The sequence below is a fragment of the Odontomachus brunneus genome, unplaced genomic scaffold (assembly GCF_010583005.1).
Source record: "Odontomachus brunneus isolate Ranch 3 - 2012 unplaced genomic scaffold, Obru_v1 Obru_scaffold_021, whole genome shotgun sequence".
Classification (NCBI taxonomy): Eukaryota; Metazoa; Arthropoda; class Insecta; order Hymenoptera; family Formicidae; genus Odontomachus; species Odontomachus brunneus.
In genome coordinates this window covers 1,714,497-1,742,069 of record NW_022639471.1, presented here as the reverse complement: position 1 = coordinate 1,742,069, position 27,573 = coordinate 1,714,497, and the positions used below count along the sequence as shown (strand labels likewise).

The 27,573-nt window shown below is 42.0% G+C and overlaps 1 protein-coding gene across 2 annotated transcripts in view; it reads left to right on the top strand.

Moving 5' to 3' along the window:
- Positions 1-27,573, top strand: part of LOC116842131 (voltage-dependent calcium channel type A subunit alpha-1) — a 136,422-nt gene that overhangs the window by 82,117 nt on the left and 26,732 nt on the right. The window contains exons 5-20 of one of the 2 annotated variants that reach the window (XM_032810877.1): positions 4,024-4,127; positions 5,616-5,771; positions 7,008-7,228; positions 9,185-9,288; positions 10,309-10,424; positions 10,805-10,864; positions 11,261-11,362; positions 12,205-12,225; positions 14,213-14,425; positions 14,599-15,026; positions 15,366-15,673; positions 16,080-16,199; positions 16,277-16,840; positions 17,180-17,525; positions 17,807-17,971; positions 25,509-25,619. In XM_032810877.1, the coding sequence (XP_032666768.1) occupies positions 4,024-4,127; positions 5,616-5,771; positions 7,008-7,228; positions 9,185-9,288; positions 10,309-10,424; positions 10,805-10,864; positions 11,261-11,362; positions 12,205-12,225; positions 14,213-14,425; positions 14,599-15,026; positions 15,366-15,673; positions 16,080-16,199; positions 16,277-16,840; positions 17,180-17,525; positions 17,807-17,971; positions 25,509-25,619 (3,139 nt within the window). The remainder of the gene's footprint in view (positions 1-4,023; positions 4,128-5,615; positions 5,772-7,007; positions 7,229-9,184; positions 9,289-10,308; positions 10,425-10,804; positions 10,865-11,260; positions 11,363-12,204; positions 12,226-14,212; positions 14,426-14,598; positions 15,027-15,365; positions 15,674-16,079; positions 16,200-16,276; positions 16,841-17,179; positions 17,526-17,806; positions 17,972-25,508; positions 25,620-27,573) is intronic. The other variant, XM_032810878.1, reaches the window with a different exon arrangement.

Genomic DNA, 27,573 nt, shown 5'->3' with positions numbered 1-27,573 from the left:
GAGATCGTTAACATTGATTGTTGAAGAGAGAAAAGAAGGAAATGCGACGAATAATCACCACATCATTTTGCGCGTTAATTGATTCGCGGCTAGAGCGAGTGACGAAACGATTCCTTTCCTGCTTAAACCTTTGCGAGGAAACAAGTTGCTGGAGAAACCAGTTCCGTCAAACAGAACGTTCGATCGTTGTAGACGTGTTCGAGTCGACAGAAAAACAATGGAAGATACCCTCTTCTGTTTGAAAATATGTATATTGTCGAATGGAGTGGTAAAATCTGTTTAATTTATGTAAAATTGATTTTTGCAAGTCGCATAAAACATATATGCAAACACATTATTTGCGGAAAATTTTGACTGCGGGATTGGTTTCTCCAGCCATAGGATTTAAGGAACACACACCGACTATCATGCCGGTTGGTCAGATAGATTCTAGAGTAATCCTTGGATTAGGTCGATGACCGTGTTCGCCGAAACAAACGTGGACGTCGACCTGCGTATGCTACGTTCCTTCAGGGTCCTCAGACCGCTAAAGCTGGTTTCGAAAATTCCAAGTGAGTCAGTCAGAGTTCTGCGAAAGAAAAGCAGCGACTAACAAGCACCCCGATATCAAAAGCCAGTAACAGTCGAGCTAACAGTCGAGCAGCAGACGACTATAACCCCTCCGAGATTCCTTTCTCTCGAACCACCCCCTTTGTTCTCCACATTGTGTCTCCTGGCAATTTGTGTGCGTTCTCATAGTTACGAACATAGTTTTAATGTCTCGTCGCCGAAACTTAGTTCGACCTTTCAGTTTCGGCCGGTTTCTCCACGCTTTAGTTATACCTGGTGCGACGTCTAGTTCTGGCAAGCGAGAGAAGCATCGACTTGAATTTTTGTCTATACAAACACACATACAAAAACACCTACACACCACGTAACATATATATATATATATATATATTTATATATTACTAGTTCCCGTCCTTCTAGTCTCCTGCGTTAGTCTTCTAACTGCGTATAATCATGTTCTTACTAACCTTCGCTTAGAGGCTATGGGTGTTTTAGATCTGTTGACAACGCTAGATAAAAAGTTGGTGATGGGTAAAGCTAGTTCAGTTGCTGATCGATATTTGTTGAATAATATAATTTATATATACACACGTACATATATATCAACTCTCTTTCTCTGTGTCTACGTTACTTCTGAGTATTTCGTCTAGATTTATCTATATATTCTAATTACTTCATAGAGGACTTGTATCTAGCGATTAGAATTAGGATCAGTCTGAAGTCTACGATCGCTCCACCTTACGCACACGTTCTCGAAGTCTCAGGAGACCGCAGTCACGTGCAGGTGCACCGTTTGCACTTTCGAGCAACAATTCCCGGAAAACGTTACTTTTTTGCGACGCTTGAAGCTTCATAATGCAAAATTTTTCTTCTCAACCTTCAAGCGTTTCTTCCGTGAATTTTTCCGATAACGCGCACGTCACGTAAGAGTTTTACAGTTTCTGAAAATACGATGTAAGTTACTATCTCATAGTTGCTGTTTTTATTTTCTATTGACATAGAATAGACGCGGAAACATGCCGGCGATTTTATCTGCAATTTCGAGACTGAATGACTCCGACTCGTTGTGTATGCGTAGGGAAATGAGCGCGTGGCGAGTAGTTTGAGCGCCGAGCAATCGTCGTGTCTCAGGCGCTAAAACTTAATCGCTACTCTTATTTAATCGTCAGAACGTAATTTAGACCGCGGCCCACGAGTAAGGAACTTCTTTTCGTAATAGTTCGTGCTTTAAGAGAGAGCGAAAGGAAGAGAGAGACAGAGAGAAACAGAAATAGCGTTTCCTACAGAAGAGTGATAACGGTTCGGACAAGTGGTCCCTGAAGATGCGCACTCATGGGCGGGCAGACAGGAAAGGAAAAACACACACACGCACACAGAGGATGTGGTGACCCGCCGCGCGGTACCTATATTTAGCGGTTAGCTATCTTTAGCCGCAGTCGCTAAATAATAGAGTCGGCTATACATTGTTAAACGGATACGTGTCTTAGAGCAGCGTAACGTGTTCCCGGCGAACACTCGTATCTCGCTTAGAAAGAGACAGTGAGAGAGCCGTTTCATTTTTAGACAGACAAGGCGTTTGTGACAGGCCGAATCGTTGCTTCATCGAGCCCATCCTTCCCCTCTCCCCCGTATAATTCTCGAGGTGGATCACCTCCCGAGGTGCCTGTCGTTAATTAGGAACTCGCTTTCCGCTTCCACCCAGATTCTTCGTTAGCTAGCTAGCTAGCCAGCCCCAGTTTTTTCGCCCGCCGCTAGTCCTTCGTCATTGGCGTCTTTAATAACGAAGGATTTCCATTATCATTGCCACTGCGAAGGATTCAATTAGCGTCTTTAGGATTCTCATCCTTAGGAGGTCGCGATTAAGAGTTTCGGGTATTGAACGTAGCGCAGTTACGTGGACAGCCCTATTTTATTTCGTATAATCTATATCGCTTAAAGAACTCATTCCCGCCCGAAGAGATTTGTCAGAGTCGCGGTAGCGCGTCATTCTTCGGCCTCTGGCTGCGGAATTAGTCCGCGGAGGGAAAACTGCTGAATCACTTGCAGCTCAATCGTTGTTCTGGTGATAAAACTGTCACCACCTCGTATCGATTGTTTTCCTACAGAGTTAAAAATAATTTTCTCAACTTCTCCGAATCTCGCACTAAGTAAAAAAGAAAGTAGTTTTGAGACTATTGACTAATTAGAATAAGAAGCTTTTTATATCAGGATACGATGCGAAGTCTCGGGACCTCAAACTCACCCTGTGTGTTAGTTGGAGAGGGAGGGGAGGGAGGGGTTAGAATTTATCACGTCTACTTATTATCTTTCTCGAATTAGAGGGGGTCATTTTTGGGTAGTCACGACTAACATGTGATAGTCGGAAATAGATAAAAGAGACGGTCGACGACCGCGGCGTATCGATATCCTTGAGAAACTAGAGCCACGTGTCACCGTGATTATAGCCGCTATCGCTAGCTCATCCTTGCGTTACATTCTCCTAGACCTAGATATATACAGTATTTGATTACATCGATAGTCTAGAGAGTGAGTGCGTATACATAGATACATCCACACGCCTCTTATATATCGACCTTTCACCTCCTTTGCAACACCCTCTTCAGTAGATCATTACTTTACTTCGTCAGACCGGTGGCCGACTTTCCCGTTTCGATTTTCAAATATTATCACATTAAGGAATCAATCAAGCGAGTATTTTCTCTTGGCGGATCTCTGCTTAAAATGTCCGATAAGCAGATTGACAGAAATATATGCAAATTTCGCTGAAACACTACATAACTTCCGAACTTGCCATTCCTATCGGAAATTTCAATTTCTCATATTTTAGTTTATATGAAAGAGTTATCAATTTCTTTCATTTTTTATTGTAAAAATACTTGCTTTTAACGATTAAACATTTATCTAAATATGCTTTTCTTTGTAGTTTTATCACTTTTCACCAAAAATACGATTCAGTTACATAGTTTTACACATGATTTGATTTCTATCAAATCTGTTAGCAGGGATATGCCTTCAAAATACGTCTACATTCTAGATAACGAAGTGGTATTGTTGTTGATCAATATTTTTGTTGTTTGTACTTATCAATTATGACATCCGCGCGTAACGACGCGTCGCGAAGAACCTCATGTGGTGTCATTTTACAAGTGAAATTATTTTTACAAGCACAACCACCTTGCGATTTCTTTCCTAATCGGGATTCATACATACAGAGGCGAAATATGTAGACCGTTTCTCATCGCAAGAATCGCTCGCGGTGTCCAATTTGAATTCGCCAGAGTCAGACCCGACAATCCTCGAGGATTCCACCCGATCGTCCCGATAGCGTTATCTTCCACGAACTGTTCAACCCGGGCTAGGCTAGAGAACGCTAGTTACCACCTAGTGGCGTAGTCTAAGTACTTAAGTAGTGAGTATTAGTGTAATAGAGTAGTAAGTAGTAAAGTGTGGCGGGGTGTGTGTGTTTTGGGGCAGGATCATCACGGCGTTCTCGCAAGGCATACACCTGGATATGGATCTGCGCACGTTGCGTGCGATACGCGTGTTGCGACCGCTCAAACTTGTCTCCGGCATACCGAGTGAGTAGCGCATCAAGTAAACAGACACAGACCGCCGAGAAAGAAACGTATTCCGAGGCGATCTCGCGTTTAGAAATCGAGAGAACGTCGCTGACGTCGTGGCTCTCTCGAGAAACAGAGAGGGAGAGAGAGAGAGAGAGAAAGAGAGAGAGAAAAAAGCCCGAAGAAGCGTCCGCGTTGAGTTACCGTTAACGACGCGGTTAACGGAGGTGTCGATACTCAGACGCTCGCCGGATGAAGGTCCTGTTGCAAAGTCCTGTCGCGAAGTCCTGCGAATTGTCTCTCCGCGAACAATTCCGCCCGCATTCATACCTTCGGACGCACCCCAGCGCTAAAAGTGCCTTCTGTGTTCCTAACGCTGTGTGTCGTTCTCTCTGTGTACACATTATACATCGCGACATGTTCTCACGTCAAACGGACGAGCCGGTGTTTAATGTTTTTTGGGGAATGGATCTAACGGTTAAATGTGTGGTGGTGCTGAACAGAGGTGTGAGTATGGGCGCGCGTGGCTTGATTGTACATTTAGCGCTGAATGTCGTTCTGGTTTGTACCTTCCGGCTTCTTCCGTTCTTGAGTAGCGTCAGTTTCAGAGGTACTTGAAAGAACGCGCGAGAGGAGAAATCGATATCGGACGGTCGCGTTTGGCGCTAGACGTACGGCAAAAATGCTGGCGATCTTGTTGCTCGAGGACGAGAGCTTGGCTCGAAACCAATTCCCCGTGTCTGGGACTCGGACACCTCGAAGATCCGCTGTCGAGGATATTTACTATTTCTTGAATATATAGTGGCTACACATAGATTTAAACGACGAGCGAATTAACGAATCTATCTCGGAAGTCAAGTCAGTAGATCTCAGAGTAGTAACGTTTAATTGCAAGTATATACATATATATATATATATATATATATATATATATATATATATATATACATATATCTATCTATATATCTATCTCTCTATCACACCCGTAGATGCCTTGCCGACTTTAGATCGACCGTTTGTTTTATGTTGGTAGTATCGCCCGAATAGGTACCATTGAGAGCTGGATGTGTTGTGGTTAGATGCGGCGGAGGTGTCCTAATTCTTCGACACGGAGTCATTTCGAGTAAAATTTAACGATAGCGTAAATCTCGTGTAACGCATCGAAAACGTGTACTCCTTGAGAGTCTGTGAGCAACTTGCAGTCAGATCATTGTAAAGTCTGACTTTTCCGTCAGGTCGTGAATATCATGCGATTAATCAACTTTGCGATAAATTTGGATTTTCTACTTCCTGATCGTTTTGAGGAGATCCCGGATTTACTGAAAAATCATTGTCATGATAATTGTAAGAAAAATTCATGCGCGACTCCTCGAGCAACGGACGTTGACCATGCACGAATAGACAGAGAAAGAGGCGGAAGCAGTCCCGTTGAGCGTAGAATTCTGCATTGATCCCGTGGGAACAGTGGTTGGGCCTAATTACTCCTCGGCAATTTTTTGCGCACAGGTCTTCAGGTGGTGCTCAAGTCTATCATCAAGGCAATGGCGCCTCTTCTGCAGATCGGTCTGCTGGTACTCTTCGCCATCGTGATATTCGCTATCATCGGCCTCGAGTTTTATTCGGGAACCCTGCATAAAACGTGCTACGATATAGAGAACTTCGGTGAGTACTTAAGTCTTGAGTCATTATTCAGAGATTTTCAGACACTAGTTCTCGCATCATAGATAAGCATATTGTAGATACTAATTCTCTCTCATGATATTGTCATTATTGTTATATACAGGGTGTTCCGAACCTCCATGATGACCCTTGATGAGAACGTAGAACGGATTGAGGTGAGCAAGAAAGCCCTATGCCGTTTTGCGATATTCGCAATAATAGTCGAGATATTAATTAAAAAAGATTGGTGAATGATTACGCGCAATATGATGATGAGCTGCAGTGGCGCCGTCTGCTGTTGTATACTTATACATTAAATCAAATTGAACAAAAAAGTCTTATCATTTTGTAAATTACCATATAGATTTTTAGATATTAATTAAAGAAAATTTATGCATTATGATATACAATCATATATATAATAATTTTCTTTAATATTTAAAAATCTATGTGGTCATTTGCAAAATGGTAGAGGACTTTTTTGTTCAGTTTGACTTAATATATAAGTATACAACAGCAGATGGCCCCACTGCAGCTCACCTATACTATATCGCGCGTAATCATTCACCAATCTTTTTTAATTAATATCTCGATTATTATTGCGAATATCGCAAAACGGCACAGGACACTTTCTTGCTCACCTCAATCCGTTCTACGTTCTCACCAAGGGTCATTATGGAGGTTTGGGACACCCTGTATATATTATATATGTTCATATTTGTTTCATGCGAGCTACCACTTGCCATAAAAAGTAAAAAAAAATTGTATTTATAAGAACAGTCAATACTATCTTGAATTTTGAATTATCATTATGTAATTCTTTTCATATTTAATATCAAATTTGGAATATTATTTTAAATAACAGTATTTATAAACTCAGACAACTTTTTCAATGTTTATGACTAGAAGTGTAGACATAAACTTTACGACAGTACAACCAAATCTTTTTCTCCGTGTGGATCAGTCAAAAAGTTCAAATTGATTTTCAATGAACAACGTATTATTGTATTCATACACAAGCAACAATGATCTGCTGTCAGAACGTAAGGTAACGACAGCGCTTACTCGGTTGATGAGTACTTTCTTCCCATCGCAAACAATAAGTGAAATCTGACTAAAAAATCGAGCCAAACTTTTTGATTGACTCAATAATTGTTGGGAAAAAATATACCATTCTAGTTTTGAGGGTTCCAAGCGCCTGGGTGCGCTTCGGGGTCTTTCATGACGTTGACGTTGCAGATAAAATCATAAAGGAGGGCGATCAAGCGAGCCCGTGCAACACGGATGACGACCATGATCACCCGCCGGGGGCCCACGTGTGCGTATCGAACACCTCGACGTGCCTGGATCGCTGGGAGGGACCAAACTCGGGCATCACCAGCTTCGATAACATCGGATTCGCCATGCTCACTGTCTTCCAGTGTATCACTATGGAGGGCTGGACTGCCATATTGTACTGGGTAAAGCAAGAAATATGTTCTTCAGTGTTGAAACTTCTTTTTACTCTTTCTCGCTGTATTCCACCTATTCTCTTTCTCGCTCATTCTCTCTTTTGTGTCTTTCTCTGCTACAATTTGGACCTTTCTCGTTGTCGCGCGCACGATCTGCGCCTACACGGCGCAAGAAGCGAAGCTTCCTCTTGTCGTTATACGATAAATCGTTAGTCAAAATTCTCCTGTAGCACCATTGAGCCGCATCTCTTCATCGATCGCCAGCGCTTCGCGCTTTTGTATCATATTTTTGTATATTTCACCACTCCCGCCCGCCTATCTGTGTCTTAACAAATTTAGAAAGTGAAACTTTATCAGAGAGACTCGTTATACATATAGATGAAACTCTTGAAATTAAATCTTAGTAATTTTTTGTATTAAATCTTTATCTTAGTAATTTTTTGTATTAAATTTCCGATTCTTACCGGAATCAATAAATATGCCGGATTCGCGCGAGACGAGAAGTTACGCGAATTAAATCAAATTTTACAAGAACAAATTTAGCGAGAATTGTTCAACGTAGGAGATAATAATCGTCGCGAATACGTTTGCAATAATTGTTACTGACGCGTCGTAAAGTACGATGATAAATCGGTTCCTCTTCCTCCGCGAACTTTCCTCATCAATTTAGCCGTCTCAGAAGACATTATCGCTTCATCCAACTTGATACGAGAACTCCTTTCTGTCTGCTTGTATCGCGAATCTGTACATATATATTTATCCTTCTCCGGCCTAAATGTTTAATTATTCCTTTCGCAAATTAATCGCTGAGCGATCTCTGTGTGTTTCGTATCATCCCGATGTTCGCCCCCTTCGTACGCCGATGTGATTCGGCTTTAGACGAAGGAATGCCTGCGGAAACAGCTAACACTGACGTATATGTTCACCTTGCTCAGTATAACACTGTCAGTACCAGCCCTCTTTTTTCGATGTTTCAATATCGATGTTAATTGTATACCTTTTATTGTGCTTGACCCTTTCGTGACCGAACCGAGATCTCGTTCTCTCGAGGCCTTTTGGTCTTCTAGAACCGAAATACGCCAAGTGTATGTCAAAACATGTGTGAAAAGTAAATATTTACCGTGAAATTTATCTGATTGAGATCACGAAAGGGTTAACGTTCGGGGCCGGTGGATCGCGGAGGGCTCGCCGACTGCGTCGCGCCGCGAACGAGTCGCCGTTAGAGAACAGTGAAAATTCCTTGGAGCCCTCTGATTATCGCTCCGCCGGCTGCAACGAAATCACTTATTGTTAACTGTTATTATTGAGACGATTTCTGGGCCGTCTCGTGTCAATTTTTGTAGTTAGGCAACCTAGAAGAAAAGTCGGGGCGAGAAGGGCCATGCTTCGAACAATGAGCGTTCGTCGAACACTCAACGATCTCCGGCGAGACGATCCAGACAGCGAAATCGAATCCGGGATAGTTGAGATACTCGTGTATCGGATCGAGTCGCGAAAGCGCGGTTTAGAACCAATTCGAAAAATGGCACATTTCCCCGACTAGCTTTTTCTCTCAGGTTACTTTAGATGGTTTCGAAGTACCGTATAAACGCTGATATTATCGCGCGCGCGCGCGAGAGCGGTCGTCGGACTGTCGATTCACCCAGTCGGCCAGCCACCCACCGTTCGTGATCACGATGAAATCCTGCGCTTGTCGCTGGCAGGAAGAGCAGTCTCGAATTATCGAATAACGATAAAGAAATTCGCGCGTCTTCACCGGCCACCCTCGAACGACCGCGCTCGACGTCGCGCGCTTAGCGTCAGCTAAGAGAACAATGCAGCCCAGTGTTTCTCTGTGCATAATCGCCCTCTTGCCGTTAATTCATTGATATTACTCAGCTGTGTGTAAAGACCCGACGTGGTACGTGCGTGCGTGCGTGCACACACGACACGCGCACTTCATTCTGGTTCTGGTCGAATTTGCAGACGAACGACGCTCTTGGCAGCACGTACAACTGGATTTACTTTATACCATTGATCGTCCTTGGATCATTCTTCATGCTGAACTTAGTTCTCGGTGTCTTGAGCGGGTGAGTACGCCGACCACACGTGCCCGATAACACGCGTCCTGCGCGTCCGGTGTCCGCGTAAGCCGGCGGCGATTTCCTCCCACGCGACGACATCGCGGCGCGTAGCCGCGAATCCGCGTGAGAAGATCGATCGACCGAGAGGAGAGCGTGTACCGACCACTTGACAGAATCGCTTTCTTTCCTCGTCAGGGAGTTTTCGAACGAAAGAACGCGCGTCGAGCGCCGGGCGGCTTATCGGAAAGCGAAGAGCAAGCGACTCTTCACGACTGCGTTCAGTTCCTACTTAAAGTGGATCACTCAAGCAGGTCTCTCATTAGTGAACGTTGCCTCTAACGCTAGCGTAGGAGATAGGTCGTGCCCTTTTAGCGCGTTTGGCATTGCTCCTCTCTTGGCTAAAGTTAAATCGCAAGTAGGTAAAGTCGAGCTAAAAGACGTTTATTCATTCTCGAGCGCGGTGAATATCGATAGAAATTTTTCTTATTTTGCCCTCGATATATCATGCGAACTGTCAGAGAAAATAAGTCTTACTTTACTGAGAATAAGTGAATCTTTCCTTTGAAAGGTCTCTCTGGGAAGAGATGCGTGTCGCGAGATATTAATTTTACAAAAATAGTTGCTCGAAGAAAGAGAAGAAAGAAGAAGCTCGAAAATACGTATTACGTACATCAAATATAAATTACGTACATCGGATCGCGATGATACACCGAGGGTTCGGGAGAAAAATGCTAGCGTAGAGTAGTTAACATTGAAAAATCGGCCGTAAGGTCGCATGTAGTTAAGTAATTCTATGCGAGAGTTAGGTCGAAGAAATTCGTGAGACGAGTATCACGCGAGAGACCGACTTTTCTAAGAAGTCCCCCAATAATGCTATTCTCGTTAAGCACATAAGTACGGCAAGCTTATTAAGCACGCCGGTATTGCCAGGATATCTAATAATGCCAGAAAGTCCCACGCTAAACTTAGCCCTTATGAAAGTACTCCCGAGTAAGCTTCCATGTCACTTGTATCACGCTTGTGTAGAGAGTTTGCAAAGGAGAGAGAGAAAGTGGAGAACCGGCAGTCCTTCCTGAAGTTGCGAAGACAGCAGCAGCTCGAGCGCGAACTGAATTGTTACCTCAATTGGATCTGCAAAGCAGGTTAGACCGATCGTCGTAGGATTCGCTGTCGACCCAGCGAGGAAACATGCGAATTAAAATGGAATCGCGACGGGGATTCGTCTTGCGCAAAAAGAAGAAACAGTTCCCTCGTTTCGTAAAATGATTGACTCTTCTCTTCGCGGAAGACGTATTTCTTTGCAGGAAGAAGACCCTTCTCGCGCATTTATTTTCACTCCGCATATGAAGAGATCTCTCGCGACAACACGGGTCCCCGTCCGATCAATTTTAATTGGTCTGTCTCGCAAAAAGAAAGGAGCGCGCGCTTGCACGAGTTGCAGCTTGTTGCGTAAGCTAGCCCCGCGAGTCGCCGCCTCCCGTATTTATTATTATCGTTAACGTGTGACCGTTTACTTTTTCAGAGGAGGTGATACTTGCCGAAGAGAGGACCACGGAAGAGGAGAAAATGCATATATTAGAAGGTCCATATAACGAAACGTATATCGGCGTCGCATGAATATTCATTCCCATAAAGTCGAAAAAAGTTTCGCGCGCGTGCGCGCGAGAGGAGAGCCACATCTCCGAAACACTCTCGTGCATATTTATACAGGGTGTCCCGAGCATCGCGCTTATATTCTTTCGCTCCTACTTCTTTTTGAGGCGTTCGTATGGATCTCGAATTTTCCTTCTTACTTTCTCTTCTTTTTTCCTTTTTCTTATCGCGAGTGACGCCGTCGTATTCGAAAGATGTTCTCGTCTCGTAATCTTTTAATTAATTAGATGCAGAAACTTTGGCATAACTTGATCCTCTCTCTCTCTCTTTCTCCTTCCCTCTCTCTCTCACCATCTCACTCTGTATATGTATGTATGTTGCGCAGTAAGAAGAAGAGCAGCGGCCAAGAAGAAGAAGCTGAAGAATCTCGGCAAGAGCAAGAGTACCGACACGGAGGAGGAGGAGGGCGAGGACGATCAGGACGATGGTGAGTTGTATTTCGCCTACTCGCTGTGTTCATTGTATAATCTCGTCTCGTTCATTTCTTCTTTACATTCAAAGTTGACGGCTCTTTTTTCTCTCTCTTTCTCTCGTTTACTCTTTGTCTTTTTCTCTCTTTCTCTCTCTATCTCTGTTCTCAGAGTGTTCGAACGAATTCGTGTCGCGAAGTCGAGACGAAGTTCAAGTAGTAAAGAATTTCACGGTTTTCAGTAGTCAAATCCTGTGTTGGCAGCCAACAATTTCCTTAATAACAGACAGCGATAACGATTTATGAGACGCGAGATTCGATCATAGGGACAAATGACGAGAGGAATGATCAAATTTTCATGAATCATGAAGAAACAAGCAGAAGCTTCATTGAGAAAAAAATATTTGAAAATTTATTTGCAGGAAATATAATCTATTTCTGTGAAATAAACTTTATATCTTAAAAAAAAAGTTTCAAATATTTTTTTTTTAATGCAGTTGTGCCGCATGTGTGTCGGGGTTTATGAAAACCTCGCACTTTGCGTATTTTCAAGGATTGGTTGTGACGTTGTACGAAGGAAATTGTTGGCGCGAGGCTTTGGCCCGTTCTTTCTCTCTCGTTCTAAAATTTCTCTCTATATATTTATTGGCACGTTAGCGTTTATTCACGTTTCGCCGACGTATTATTGACGCTCGACATCGATTCATGCCTGATGATTTTTCTTCCTCGTGTCGAAAAGAAAGGAAGAAAAAAAAAAGAAAAGAAAAAAAAGAGCGACGCTCTTCAAAATTCTCCCTCCCCCAAAAAATCTGACGATGAACATTCTAAACACACGCTATCAGATGCTCCTCTTGTTTCAGTGCCTAAGAAAAAGCTCAAAGGTAACTACGACCGTGAATGCCACGACTTATCGCAATGAGCAACGTAATCTCACAAGGCTGTACTCGTAATCCTGTATAATTGTTTCTTTCCGTTTATTTCTTTCTTATATTTTTTCGTTTGTGAAAGATTTTCTACTCTTTTGGTTGGTAATACACACGTATACAAATAATTGTCGTGCGTACTACATCTACATAATCAGAGAAACGCGAGCAGTCGCTTGGTAAATACGTGATTTTCACGCCTACTCCGCGTACACAATGTATCAATTAGTCGCGCACGTCCATCGCGCTTGGTTCTAAACGCGTAAGGAGTTAACATTCTTGCGATAAAGCGTAGTTCCAACAAGTTAGATTTTATTCCATCGCTAGCCAAAGGTAATACCGTGGACAGTTCGTCAAGGATACTTGAATATTCGTCACTTGTCGCGTTAGCCGACGTTTGGTGCCGATGTGTAAATTTCAGAAGAAAATGAACGGTTAAAGAAGACACAATACTTCGTCCTAATACTTCTCGCGCGCCAAATCGAAGTGCTCGTTAATATCACGTGTGTGCACACTTACACGCACACAATCGTCCGCTCGCGAAGTCGCAATATACTTTACACACCCAGACGAAGTGTAATCGTCTTCATGTAGCTAGATTATTATTTATCGCAGTATGAGCATTAAAGTCGCGGACTGTGGGCGCGCAGAAAGCATGATAGAGAGTCGGCTGTGCGATGATAAAGACTGACGGTAAAGTAAAGGCCGGTGGATTACGTGTTGTGATTACTCGTGCGTGGTAGAGGATGTAACTATTATATGCACTGTCTGCAACTTATACTCAGAAACGACTTGCTGCTGACTTGTGGCTGACATGTATCACTCGAGTATCACGCGCGGGCATTGTCGAGAGACAGACAGATCGGAGAGCTCGAGTGCTAATTCGTTTTTCGTTTTCTAGGTATTGCTTCTATTGTGGCTGGTGTGACGATACATGAATATTATATTTTCTTTGTGGCCAAGAACGCTCGCGTGGATCATACTTTCTGATGAGAGTACGACTAATTTAAATGTTTAAATCCCTGATCTTCTATGAGAAAGACTTCTAAATCAATTTCCGAGTTTCCATTTCTCAACAAGTGATATATTGAAAAGTGTGATCCAGATTTGTTGTATTCTTTTATATTTCTACTTCTTTTCGTCGGACTTACAAGCGCGAGTGTTCCCGGCTGAAGTATGTCTATATGACTTAGGCGTACCGTGTGGTGGTGGGATACTGATTACTGTTTTTATCGACTTGATCTTAGCTAGTGAAAGACGAACTGACCGAACAGTAGAGTATACTTAGTATTGTCGATCGAGGATTTAGCCCCCCCGAGTAGTGTACTGTAAATCCTATCCCATAGAGTTTACTAGACAGACCGCTACCGGTCTGGCCGGTGTGGCCATCATAGCGTAACCGAGTAGCCATAACATACATACGTATCGCCATACACACATAGCTGTATCCGCTTAGAACGTAGAGAGTAACCTAGCATAGAATTTTTGTATTTATATCTCTTCTTATATCTCTATCTCTTATATCTTTCGTTGAGCGGAAAGGGGAAATGATTTTCCGACTCTTCCAGTCGGCGCATAAAACGGTTGAGGATGTCCATATTTAGAGCCGTTCCATTTCCGCGATATCCATTTTTTCTCGACGAACTTCCGGAAGAACATCGCTAGACATTATTCGGACTCGAGAGAATCTTGTATTGAACGTAGAACATCATATTTTCTGAATCGCGCGCGACTAGAGCTTTGAGTTTGTAGCTTAGCTTGAGAGTGAACGAAGGGATAGTGTTAAAAGTATCTGAAGCCCGACGAAAAGTTGGACGATTCACGTTGATGTGAGAATGATGGCGATGTCGTTCGCAAATTAATCGACCGATTGGTTCACGTCGTGCTCTCTAGACCGACCGATTTGTGTCTCGCCTCTCTGACGACGCGCGTTTCCATTTTTTAGGATTCTCGAGAACCTCCTACTTCAAGTCGAAGGTGAAGAAGCAGGGCACCTGCCTGCAGTTCTGGCGGGCTGAGAAGCAATTCAGGTTCTGGATACGGAACTCCGTCAAGTCGCAGCAGTTCTACTGGTTCGTCATCGTCCTTGTGTTCTTCAACACCGTCTGCGTGGCTGTCGAGCATTACGATCAGCCGAAGTGGCTCACCGATTTCCTCTGTGAGTACACTGCGAACTTTCCGCTTTGAACTTTCCTTTATCACGGACGCTAATAATAATAGAAGCTAATAATAATAGAAGATGTAAGGTTCAATTTCATCTTTTATAATGTTTCAAATCAACGAGCAAGTTCTCCGACTTGTTATTATCCTTTTTTCATTTTGTTCTCGCAGTCTACGCAGAGTTTGTGTTCCTGGCCCTCTTCATGATGGAGATGTTTATCAAGATGTACGCGCTCGGTCCTCGCACATACTTCGAATCGAGCTTCAATCGCTTCGACTGCATCGTCATCTTGGGCTCGATCTTCGAGGTGATCTGGTCCGCGTTGAAGTCCGGCTCTTTCGGCCTCTCCGTCCTACGTGCCCTTAGACTCCTGAGAATTTTTAAGGTCACCAAATACTGGAAGAGCCTGAGGAACCTCGTGATATCGCTGCTCAGCTCGATGCGCAGCATCATCTCCCTTCTCTTCTTGCTCTTCCTCTTCATTCTCATATTCGCGCTGCTCGGCATGCAGCTCTTTGGCGGCCAGTTCAACTTCGAGGGCGGCACGCCGCCCACTAACTTCAACACCTTTCCCATCGCACTACTCACTGTCTTCCAAGTAAGCCCGGCAATCAATTGATACGACTTTATACCAACAAATCGGACTATGAAGTGATGCAAATTAAATTCATGTAAACGCTGGCTCAACAAGCGATTTGAATTTTTCTATAATGAAGATTATCGTTTTACGATGTATCACGCGTGGTTTGGAGGTTACTTTGAAATAACCAGGAGAATTTGATTGGCGAGAGAAGAAATCCGCGTTGTAGTCTCGCCAGCTTTTAGGGTAGCGACATAGTATGAAATTTCAACTTGCAAAGCTTAAATGAGACAGATATAGATTCAACGACGTCGCTCGCCGCCAAGATTTCCGATTGACTCGCAATTAATTGCGCAGGTCCTGACTGGAGAAGACTGGAACGAAGTGATGTACCAGGGTGTCGAGTCACAAGGCATGGCCTACTCGCTCTACTTCATCGTGCTGGTGCTCTTCGGCAACTACACCCTGCTGAACGTCTTCTTGGCTATCGCCGTCGACAATCTCGCGAACGCGCAGGAGCTAAGCGCCGCCGAGGAAGAGGAGCAGGAGGAGGACAAGGAGAAGCAGATACAGGAGCTCGAGAAGGAGATCGAGTCGCTGCAGAAACCCGGGGACGGTGGCGCGCCGAAGGTAGAAATCTGTCCTCCAAGTCCAAACCAGAATTTGTAAGTCTCTCTTTTTTCTCGTCTTTACTTTTTCTCGTCGAAATCGTCTATTCTGTAAATTTGCACTGATAAAATTTGCACAAAGTCGGTTGATGCTCGATTTAAATTTTTGTACGTAATCGTAGAAATTGCGCCACTTAAATTGTTCGATTTTGTGCAAAACTTTGTCGCACGCTCTGACGTTTTTAAATTTAAATTCGTTTTAAATTTAAATTTAAATTCCAATTTAAGTCAAGTGGAATTATTTTGTAAGTTAGTAAAATTATCAATTTATGTCACTGAATTAATTATGACAATTAATTATGATAATTAACTCAGTGATGCATAAAATAGAGCGGACAAGTTGAAGAGTGCAAAGAAGATGGTAAAGATGTAAAGTGAAGAGAGTGTGTTTCGTCTTTTTCAGCAAAGACGGAAAAGGTGAAAAGCAGGCGTCCGAAGAGAAGAAGCAGGATGAAGACGACGACACGGGACCAAAACCAATGCTGCCATACTCCTCCATGTTTATACTGTCCCCTACGAATCCGTAAGTTTACTCTCCCTACGTCTGCGATGTCGCTAAAAATACAGGATGGTCTTTCACTATGGGCGTTTTCTTTGTAGTATAAGAAGAGGCGCCCACTGGGTCGTCAACCTTCGGTACTTCGACTTCTTCATAATGATAGTGATATCGCTGTCGAGTATTGCGCTAGCCGCCGAGGACCCCGTCTGGGACCTCGCGCCGAGGAACAAGATCCTCAACTACTTCGACTACGCGTTCACCGGCGTCTTCACCATCGAGATGGTGCTGAAGATCATTGATCTCGGCATTATACTGCACCCGGGCTCGTACCTGCGCGAGTTCTGGAACATTATGGACGCAGTGGTCGTGATATGCGCAATGGTGTCGTTCGCGTTCGACATGTCCGGCAGCTCGGCCGGCCAGAACCTCTCGACCATCAAGTCGCTCAGGGTGCTGCGGGTGCTCAGGCCGCTAAAGACGATAAAGCGCGTGCCGAAGCTCAAGGCGGTGTTCGACTGCGTGGTGAACAGTCTCAAGAACGTCATTAACATTCTCATAGTGTACATATTGTTCCAATTCATATTCGCTGTGATCGCGGTGCAGCTGTTCAATGGCAAGTTCTTCTACTGCAACGACGAGAGCAAGTATACGAAGGAGGATTGCCAGTGAGTACGCCTGTCCAGCCTCAATGTTATTTTTTAACGTGCGCTTTCGCTCTCTTAATTATTGGAAGAAACTCCTTGAGATATATAATTGAAAAGCTCGCATTCAATTAGAAATGAGACGTATCATTGCTCAGATGTGAAAGCGCGCGCGAATTAAGAGAATAGTACGGAGAATTATATATATATATATATATATATATATATATATATATATATATATACATATATATATATATCAATTGTTTATCGATTATAGTTTAAGAAGAGTCTGACAATTATCGAGTTAAAATAGCGTGTCTCGAACGGTACGAATAGAAATTAATTTGGTTGCCCCGACAGTGGTCAATTCTTCGTTTTCGAGGAAGATTCCATGCTACCGAAGCTTCAGACACGGGAATGGGAACCGCAGTCTTTTCATTACGACAACGTAATGGTGGCCATGCTGACGTTGTTCGCCGTTCAGACCGGCGAGGGCTGGCCGCAGGTCCTGCAGAACTCGATGGCGGCCACATACGAGAACAAGGGTCCCATCCAGAATTTTCGCATCGAGATGTCCATTTTCTACATCGTTTACTTCATCGTCTTTCCGTTCTTCTTCGTCAACATCTTCGTGGCCTTGATCATTATCACGTTCCAGGAGCAGGGAGAGGCTGAACTGCAGGACGGTGAAATCGATAAGAATCAGGTGACACTTTGTGCGAATTGTCCTTTTACTTATGTAAATTAGTCATTTCATATTTTGCACACAATCCGCGAAAATTAAGTAAATTATTAAGTAAATTAAGAGACTTGAGTCGATTTTTATTTCATGCAGTACATGAAAATTCGTCGAAAATACATTCGAAATATTTCACGCACGATATCTCGAATCGTAGAAATCGCACTTTTTTCCGAGGAAAAGAGTACTTTTGATAATAATGTTTTATTCATTTGCGATTAATGCTACGTGCCCTCGTGTTCTTTCAGAAATCTTGTATAGACTTTACAATACAAGCTCGGCCGTTCGAGAGGTACATGCCGAAGGAGCGAAATAGCATAAAGTACAAAATCTGGAGGATAGTTGTATCCACGCCATTCGAGTATTTTATCATGATTCTCATCGTCTTGAATACGTTACTTCTCATGATGAAGGTAAGTGTCACGATCGTCGGTTTCTCTCCCTCGTGCACTTCAGTTCCTCAGATAGAGATTTACTAATCGGACTGCTAATGTTTGTCCCCTGATTCGCTCCGATCTAGCAAACGCGAGTGACGAAAGAAGGAAGTGTGTTTCAATCGAAAGCAAAAGTTGTGCAGATCTAGATTTGCGGGAGTTTCTTTGCGAATCTAACTTTCAAAACAGGTTCGAAACAAACTGAGTCAAAATTTTGGTTCTACGTTAATCCTGCGAATTCCTTCGAACTTTGAAAATCAATGGAGAAAGTCTCGAGACAAAACACTATAGTTGGGACGCTTCCGTGCTGAAAGCATCATTCTATCTTCCTTTGGCATGTAATGAGCAATAGAGATAGAACGACTCTATCAATACGAAAGTGTCCAAAGCGAACGTAGCCTTCACAGGGCTATTGCGCTACTTTGATGCTACGAACAGTTGCTATTTTCTCTATGTTGAGATTAAGGTTTAAAAAAAGGCCTGCTGAAAACTCCTGTAGAATGGCTCTAAGTTTTGTGATTTAGAAAATGGATATTCGGAGTTATTTAATATTCGATTATCTCAACGTTTTCCATCTGCATTTAATCGTTGTTCCCAATTTTAATAAGCGATGTATAGATAGTTAACTAATTCAAAAAATAATTGCGAAAAAAGGAAATTTTAAATAATCTAATAATAATTAATGGGTAAATATAATAAAACAACAAATTTTCTTTTTTATAATCCGCTCATTGTCTGTTTTTATTGACGTCGAAAATTTTGGTGGGACTTGGTGATATAAGAGAAGTGAAAAGAAAGGAGTTGCAAGGATGAGGATGGCAGTTGTGTGCGTACGATAATATTGTAAACCAATAGGTGATTTAAATTTGAGTTCGGTACAATAATCTTTTAAACGGAAATGGAAAAGTGTTGACAAATTCAAGGTGGGAACTTGTGGAATGTTTTGAAAATGTTGATTGTTATGATCTCTCAGCTACGGAGATCATGTGCGCGTTATTGATCGGCGAGCGATGACAGTTGGCGTTTGGTGGGGAATGTTTTGCTTTTCTTGCCGATTGTTTTGCTACTCTCGTGTGCCGTGTATTTACTCCGCGACCAAGTCATTACTTTTCGAACCGACGAGTAACGCACGTGTCGCGACGCGAAGCACTTGTGTCGGTGAGTAAGTTATTTCCGTGGACTTTTGAAATGTTTAATTTGACTGTCGTGGACTGTTAATTAACGCGCGTTTCTCCCAACGAATCGTGCCTGCGCGAGTGTCAGTGTCAGTGTTAGTGTCAGTGCCATGATGGAGTATTCGGAGCAGCCGGAAGCAGAATGCTGGATTGAGAGGCCGGGGTGGAGGGCGCGGGCAGCGATGCATCACGCATTCCCAGGTGTGTCAAATCATTTATTATACGGGATACTTTCGAGTCTAACGAGCAAATGTTAACAAACTTATCGAGAATAAGAAGATACCCGAGTCGAAATTTAAAATCAAGCATAATTCTCGCCGATTTGTACGTCTGATAATACTTCTCGGGTCGCAGGTCCCATCTTAAATCTGCCAACATTTTTTTCTCACTTTTTGTTGATTTTTACACCGAATTCTTATATCGAATTGTACCGAATTTAAATCTTTACTGATGCATAGTATTATTCGACACACAATTGCTGTCTTCGCCCTCACAATTGCTCCTTCATCCTATTTCCTTTGAATCTTCAAGTCCAATTAGTATTTTCAACGCCAATGAAAAGGGAAATAACGACAAAGAGATTACGAAGAATGAAAGTTTGTTGTTTAACCCTTGGATCGCTCAACAATAAGATGATTGCTGTGCGCAGAGCTAACGCTAATTGTCATTATGTCTCATTTGCGCATTGAGTGTCGGACGTCTTCAGGCGTTGTCCGCACGCAGTGACTGTTGAGAATCAGACGTTTTTAGTAGCAATCTTCGTGCACAGTTAAGACTTCCGCCACAGGTTGCATATATGCGCTGTCTAAGGGTTTATTCACTCTTAATTAATTAATTCCCTTAGTAATTCTATTAATTACTTCATATTTGCTTATCATATTTATTGTATCTACAGTTAAATAAAGTCATATAATCAATACGTTTCTTAATGAAATGAAGAATAAAGATTAGATGCAAGTGTGGAACATCGAGATAATCGAATATTAAATAATTCGTTACTAGATTCTTCTTTGAAGTCTCGTTAGAAACGTGGAAAAAACGGTTGTTAGTAACATTAATTATCAACGATAGGACAATAGCCTGTATAGCTATTATAATATATATATATAATAGTTAAAGTATAGCGTTACATCTCGGAATTCTCCATTTGTCCTTCAAGTCCGACGGAATTTGCAGGTTTAATGTAGAATCGAAATTTCGACTCGGGAATATTCTTGCGAGTCTTCGAGTTGCCTCCGACTGCTTTCGACTCCTCACATCGCAGTTCTGAAAAGCACATAAATGCAAATTATTGTACCTTACGAAGAACATGTGACAAAGAAAGCTGAGATAACGGACAAAGTATTTTTTCAAATATATTTTTGCGAGACATTTCGAGTAGCTTTAATTTCAGGATCGAAATTTGGCGTTTATGTCTTATTTTTGGAGCTGCCGTGTCCCACCCGTTTATTTTTGCGTTTTGCGATTCCCAGTCATTTTGATAGCCGCGCATTTTTTGGCGTAAGACCCATTAAACCTTTTTTGGCAACTTTAACCAATCGACAAACAGTCTCGTCTCTTGTTAGCGTCACGAATACGCGAGGTCGTAAACGAGAATATGTCGCGTCCAAAAGCAGCGTACGTAATACCGAATTACTGTACCATTATATATATATATATATATATATATATATATATATATATATATATATCACATTATTATATACGAGGACATTGTTGTTCTTGCCTGCTGATCTTTTTTAATCGTTTTCTCTGTATAACTGTCATCCTTGTACTTACCAATACGTGTACACAGCTATGGCGAATTATCTTGCCCCAAACATTTCCCCGCAAAATATTTTCCTTCTATGGCGACATACCGTCCGTTTTATGTTTGTTTCTTTGTTTTACTGATTTCTGAATATTATTGTCTCATTTTCATCTCTCGACAATATGTATATTTCTATGATCTTGGTTTAATCGTTAAACCCTCCTCTCGCAAATGCAACTTAATATTTTGATGTGTGTCGTCGATATATCGACCAATTTCCTAAATATCGTTGGCACTCTTTTTGATCCTCGAGAGATATCAGTAAAATTTTAACAAAGTCGAACAGTTTATTAATTAAATAAGTCAATTTGTTTTAATCACTATAAATGTTCGTCGGAAGCAGAGACATGCGAGTAAAACAGCAACTTTTCGCCAATTTTGTACAATGCGTACAATTCACATAGCAATTTTCGTGAATGTGGATTTTTTCATTTTAATAATTTAAAAGAGCGCGTGAGTGTTGCCAATTATACAAGGAAAGGCTGTTTCTTTATTCAGTTTTAACCTGTCTTAATTTTACCGTTAATTTTTGACTGTGTATTCTTGTCCTCTTCATGTTTATTTTTTGTTTACCCTAAAACTGGTTTCTATCTGATCCCTCGTTCGACTAATTGCATGGCTGCCGCTGTGTCCTCGTTTTCGAAGTAGACATACTCGAGAACGTGTGAAGGGAACGTTCGAACATCGATGTGACCTCCACAGACACACACATAACACACATGTACAACGTGCGTTCGACTCTTGCGCCTTGCTAATACCATGTTTTAACTGGTAGCAAGGCGAAGATATCTAGCACCTCTTTCATCCGCTTAATATAACCGAGATTTTAGAGGAGAGAATGCCAGAAGGTTGCGACTTCTCGGCGTCCACGAGCCCTGCACGCGAATCCACGTGTTGTTCTGAAGCACCTCTTTTTCAAATTGACGTTTAATCTCTTTCTCACTCTTTTTCTCTTTCTCTCTCGAGCTTCCCTTTCTCTCGATATTTCTTTCGGGACGCAAAGATCGTCTTTATAGATAATTTTACGTTTCATCCATGTAAAATCAAGTAGAGTAGTCGGAAGCTAAATGGATACATTTTGAGGATAAATGGAACAATGTAGGATAAGTTTACTGTGGTAAAATTTGCACAGCTGTCGCAAAATTGTAGAAAAATTTTTAAATGCTTGTTTAGTGCTCATTGTAATTTTTGAAATAATCTTGTGAGTACTGAGCGACATTTTTTATTGTATGATTTTGTGGTAACAGTCAGTTTTATCATTGGAAATTCGTCACCTTCTTCCATTTTTCATTGCTTCCAGGCACCTAAATCAACTAATAACGATGGATGAATGGATTTGGATGTTGAGTCGAGTTTTGAATTAGAGATTTGCTTACAAATTCACTTCCGCTAACTTCGATTTACCTTACTAGCTTTTGTTTAAGGATAAGAAATATATTCTGAAAGAGAGTTGGATGTTTTTACATACGCACTCTTTCTTTCCGCGTGTTATTAGATCTATAACTCGACTCGCTCTTCGAGTCCAAATTCATCCGTCGTTTTCGAAATAGTGGCGAATCGATGACAAAAGATTTTAGCCGGATTCGCGCACGCTTTCGTTTTGAAGGCTTCTCCGAGCCGCGGTCCCTCCGTTTGCCTCTCGATCCCCGATCTGTACAGTTTGAACGCACGAGATAGATTTCCACCCTTGCCTCTGTCAAACGAGACCACCCTTGTCTAGACTCGCTGAACTAGAGATAGACAGGTAGACGAACACACACATACATACACGTGTGCGCGCACGCACACGCGCTAATTCGAACTTACACACCGCCCGATTATGATATGATGTGATCGGACTTGTTGCCTGAGAAAAAAAGAAACACGGAATGTTCGGATCACTTGCACACGCACTGCACTAAGTCTTGAGAGCACATATCGAGTAAGACACGATATTCACGTTATCGGATATGCTCACGCGAACGGGGAGAAGAGATATCTCGTTATTGAAAATTTTGTTGGTTCGTAATTATCATGAAAATGTGTTCAATTAGCGAAAATCTCGACGGGAGCCTTTAGCTAATGATGCAAGAGTTTTTGATTAAAAATCAAGTAGATAAAATGTCGGGATAATTCTAGCGCTGTGTGTTTCATGACATTGTGACTGGAATAGTCACGTGGCTTATGGATAGAGGAAATCTCTTCGCCCATTTATGCGATGTTTTGTTTCGCTTCCAAGCCGCAGGATTGATTATGGTTTTGGACATTAGTTGATTAATTAATTATGTCTATTTGCCACATTACATAACGCACAAATTGATTAGTTCGTGTTCTCTCCCCGTCAGGGAGCGGCGACCGATACGGTGTATGTATATACGATTATATACATCTATATAGATCTATATACGGACACATACATGCACACAAGATAGCCCGCACTTCTTCGTACATACACACACGTGCAAAATTGCGTGTCGCATGCTGGCTGCCACCGAAACAGATCAATTGATACAGAAGTTGAGCGAGACAACATTAGACGTCCACTGAATGTGTGTGTGTTTTTTAGTGACAGGAAACACTCTGCACGGGGCGATCGCACGTTTGACTCTCCACCCAGCCATTTCCTCCTCTCCCTTTCCGTCCTTTTGGAAAATTGCGGAGAGATCTGAACACTGTTCTCGAGAAGTGACACGTCATTGACCCCGTCGATCCCTTCATCGCAGCACCTTCTTTCCGTTTCGAATGTTTCACTGAGTGTCTTTGTTTCCTTTCGGTTGTTCTTTATATGTTCTCTCTTCGGTCGTTTCTCGTACTTTTATTTCAATGTCACACTCGTCCTCAATTCAGCAGCAACCAAATCTTCAGACACTAACTCGTATATGTCCAAATCCTGGCCCGGATTCTGCAGGAAGCAACGGCAGGAGGAGAATATTTAGTTTAAACCATAGAGGATCGTGCGAAGACGCGCGTGTTATCCTTTCGAGAGAAATCAAAATCCAAAATCGTTATTGTAATAATATCTGTTAGTGCGATAATTTTCTCTTCGTTAAGGAAATTTAAATCAGCGTGCGTATCGCGACGTTCCGAATTGTTAATTAAATTCCATCTTTATCTTGGAGATCTCGTCGGGTAACTCGAGGAGAATGTCCCATCGACAGATCCTTGAAACGTCTAAAATCTCAAAGAGAAAAGAGTCTTATCTCTAAGGATCTCTATGAATTTCAAATCGATGGACTCTATTTAGATTCAGAAAACCACGACGCGAGCAGAAACTCGTGTTCCCGCTTCGTTGTCGAACAATCCTCCCGTCGTCGCGTCCGACGGAGTCCACTGTCCGGGAAATCCCCAGTATACAGTCCATTAACCCAGAAGGCCAATTAATCACCAGCTGTTACCAAGCTGTACATGTCCGATATCTCATAGGGCCGAACAAGTCGATTAAAGAGACCTATCGTACACTGCGAAGCGCAGGTAACTTGGTCACTATATAGTGTATTCCACGTGCACATTGTCGACATATGCACCACACTCGATGAAATAGCAGTCTATATGTCGCAAAGAAAGATATATATATATATTTACACATAAGAGAACAAACATATTTATTAACTGTACCCCGTACATAACACACCGAGTAAGTTCGTACACGTATATAAGGCGATATATATCTTTATATTAAATGTCCTCCCCCACATTCTTTCGGATATAAGATGGCGTATGTTCACACTTACGTTTACGTATATGCATATGTAATCTCGCGTACCTCGCACTTTACTTTCCACACGCCATTTACGACTGCGAAACTGTGTACCAATTCGTGACACGGAGCTGATTCGGTCGTTCTTTCACGCACATATTTGACAATTTATTTATTATTATTTTATGTGTTGTTACTGTCTATCTTGTTTCTCTCACTCGTGGAGATGAAGCGTCTCTTGATTCTCTCATTGATATCATTTCTGATTCGGTGCAATTTTTACGGTCACGCAAACGATACATCATAAGGGATGACGTTGTGCTTCAGCAGAGATTAAATTTCCGCGTCGGGATTAAAGGATTGCAAAATTACTCGTGCGAAAATGTTCATGCTTCTAGACGCAGCCAATGAAATTTCCTTGTCGCGATTCCCGCATTGTTACGATATGCAGGATTGATTTAGAAATTTCTAAAAGAATAAGAATCAGAAACATCGTTAATTAAATTCGCCGGTGCAAACGATACCAAATCACTTCGCTTACCTCTCGTACAGTTCCAATATAATTTCGGCTTGCTGTTGACGCATGGATCGTACTTATCACGGCACAGAATGTTCATGTATCGGTACACAGAGTTTCGGCGTGGAGAAAGAAAGGGACAGAGTCACTTCTTCCTTCCTCTCGACGTGACGGTCCAAAGGAAGGAAGAGAGGGTCGTTTTGAGCAAAGAGTGAAAAAAGAAACTTGGGGGGAAAAAAGAAAGATTCTTGTCGACGAGACACGTGGTTTTTTTATAAGCCTGTACGTACACGTATGTCTGTCTGTCGGCCGTGTGTTTGTCAGTGTATGCATTGCAGTTCCATCGGCAAAGCGAGCAGTACAAGAACACGCTGAAGTACATGAACATGTGCTTCACGGGGATGTTCACTATCGAGTGCATACTGAAGATCGCCGCATTCGGCGTGAGGGTAAGCTCCACATATGCCAACACCCCTCTCACCGAACTCTCAGAATTGCTCCGAGTGTAAAGCGAGATTTAATTCGAGACTCGCTAGGTAGAGTAGCGCGAAAAGTGGCTCCCCGTGATCGCTCTCGAAGTCGAGGAGTGAAAATTATCGTTATCGTCGTGAAAGAAAGTAATTAATTAGCGACCGCTCATTGAATTTAACTGATACAAATACGTTCGTTGCGTGAATATAATTTTTCTGTCGCTGTCGAAGTTATTCCCATCGTTTGTCGGGTAAATTGTTTTCAAGCGACACAACCCGAAGACGACAGATCGTTGTAGTGATGTTTTCTTTACTATCTTCTTTGTGCGTTTATTTTAAGATTACGCAATAATTGTCGATGAAAGTCGACAATCAGACATGGAGAAGCGTCACGGGAGTCAATTTTCGCGTCGCCCGGTAAGTGCCGCTTACTAGAAAGTAATTAGAGCGTTTCTCAGCGAGTACCGGTAGCAGTGACGTATCGGACACTCGGTACTCCGGAGACATTCGTATACTTTCTATATCGCGCGTGTACAAGTATATAGAATATACTATTTAGTGAACTTTCTGTGCGCAGGGCTGAACAAGCGCTAGATGCTGTCGGAGTAGTTGTAGCGTTTCAATTACAATATATATATATACCTCGTACGAACATATATAGATATGTATCTCGATAGAACTAGAATGGTATTATCTTTCTTTCGATGGTGCTCTTTTGCAAGAAATAGTTTTGCAAGATCTTTAGATAGAAACTCTCTTTTCCTTAATACTCTCGTACTCGTCGTTGTATCCTTGGGACCTGAGTCCGCAAGATGAACTCTACAAGTACTTTAGTATGCAGAAAATGCTCAGCTCTGTACACGTGATCGAGCTTCAGGGCTGTCTGGGAAGACTTGAGACGTAAGAGAATTTGGGAGATTTTGCGCTCACGTGCGCGTGACTTTTATTCTTTTATATCTGACTTGAACTTTTATTTCTCTTGATGTAGAAATTCACAATATTATATTAGTAAGACATTTTTAGACAATAAATTTTTGTTGTAGCATTTGAATTCGGTTATACCAACTTAAGAAACGTGTTTAAAATTTACAAAGGTAATATTTGTTCAAAATGTGAAAATTTATAAACAAAATAATTTATGCGGAATTAGATAATGATACATATATATCTTCCCAGGTTTCCTATATTCATAATCACACCGAACACGAAACGATAACGGGATTGAAAGGGATGGTCGGATGCGAGTTTGCCATTATATTTTTCCTACTGTTATGTTTTTAATTTTTACGAGTAATATTGATTTACACGTAAAAGATCGATCTACTTCTGTTTTATCCCGTTATCATGATAAAAGCTAATCACATTGATTTCATTCAAAATACTAAAAAAGTTCAGACTGCGATCGAATAATCACAAAGTGTCTACGCTTGACAGATATTCGATCGTAGTGTCAAAGACTCTGGAGCGAGCTTATCCGCAAAAAGAACAATTTGTCTTACTTCAATCGATAATTATTAGAACAAGTGTTTGAAATTGAAATTGTACGCGATTTCATAAAGTCTTTCTGGCGTAGAACTCGCGTAGTAAAAAGATTGTATAATCGTCGGTGGAGAAATATGCCACTTCACCATCGAGATAATGAGATCTTTCTCTTTCTATTTGCAAATCTTACGCTCTGCTAATAAACACGTTCTCAGAGTCTCAATCGGGATGCAATTAATCTAGATACATATACACACAATTACACTCACAATATACTCTGACATAAAGATTCATAATACATCACACATCATCATAATAGCACTCATAAGAAACCAAACACAACAATTCGATGTATTGTACATGACATAACTCTTACATTGGGTTATTTTCAGTTCGTCTCTCTTTCTCTCTCTCTCTCTCTCTCTCTCTCTCTCTCTCTCTCTCTCTCTCT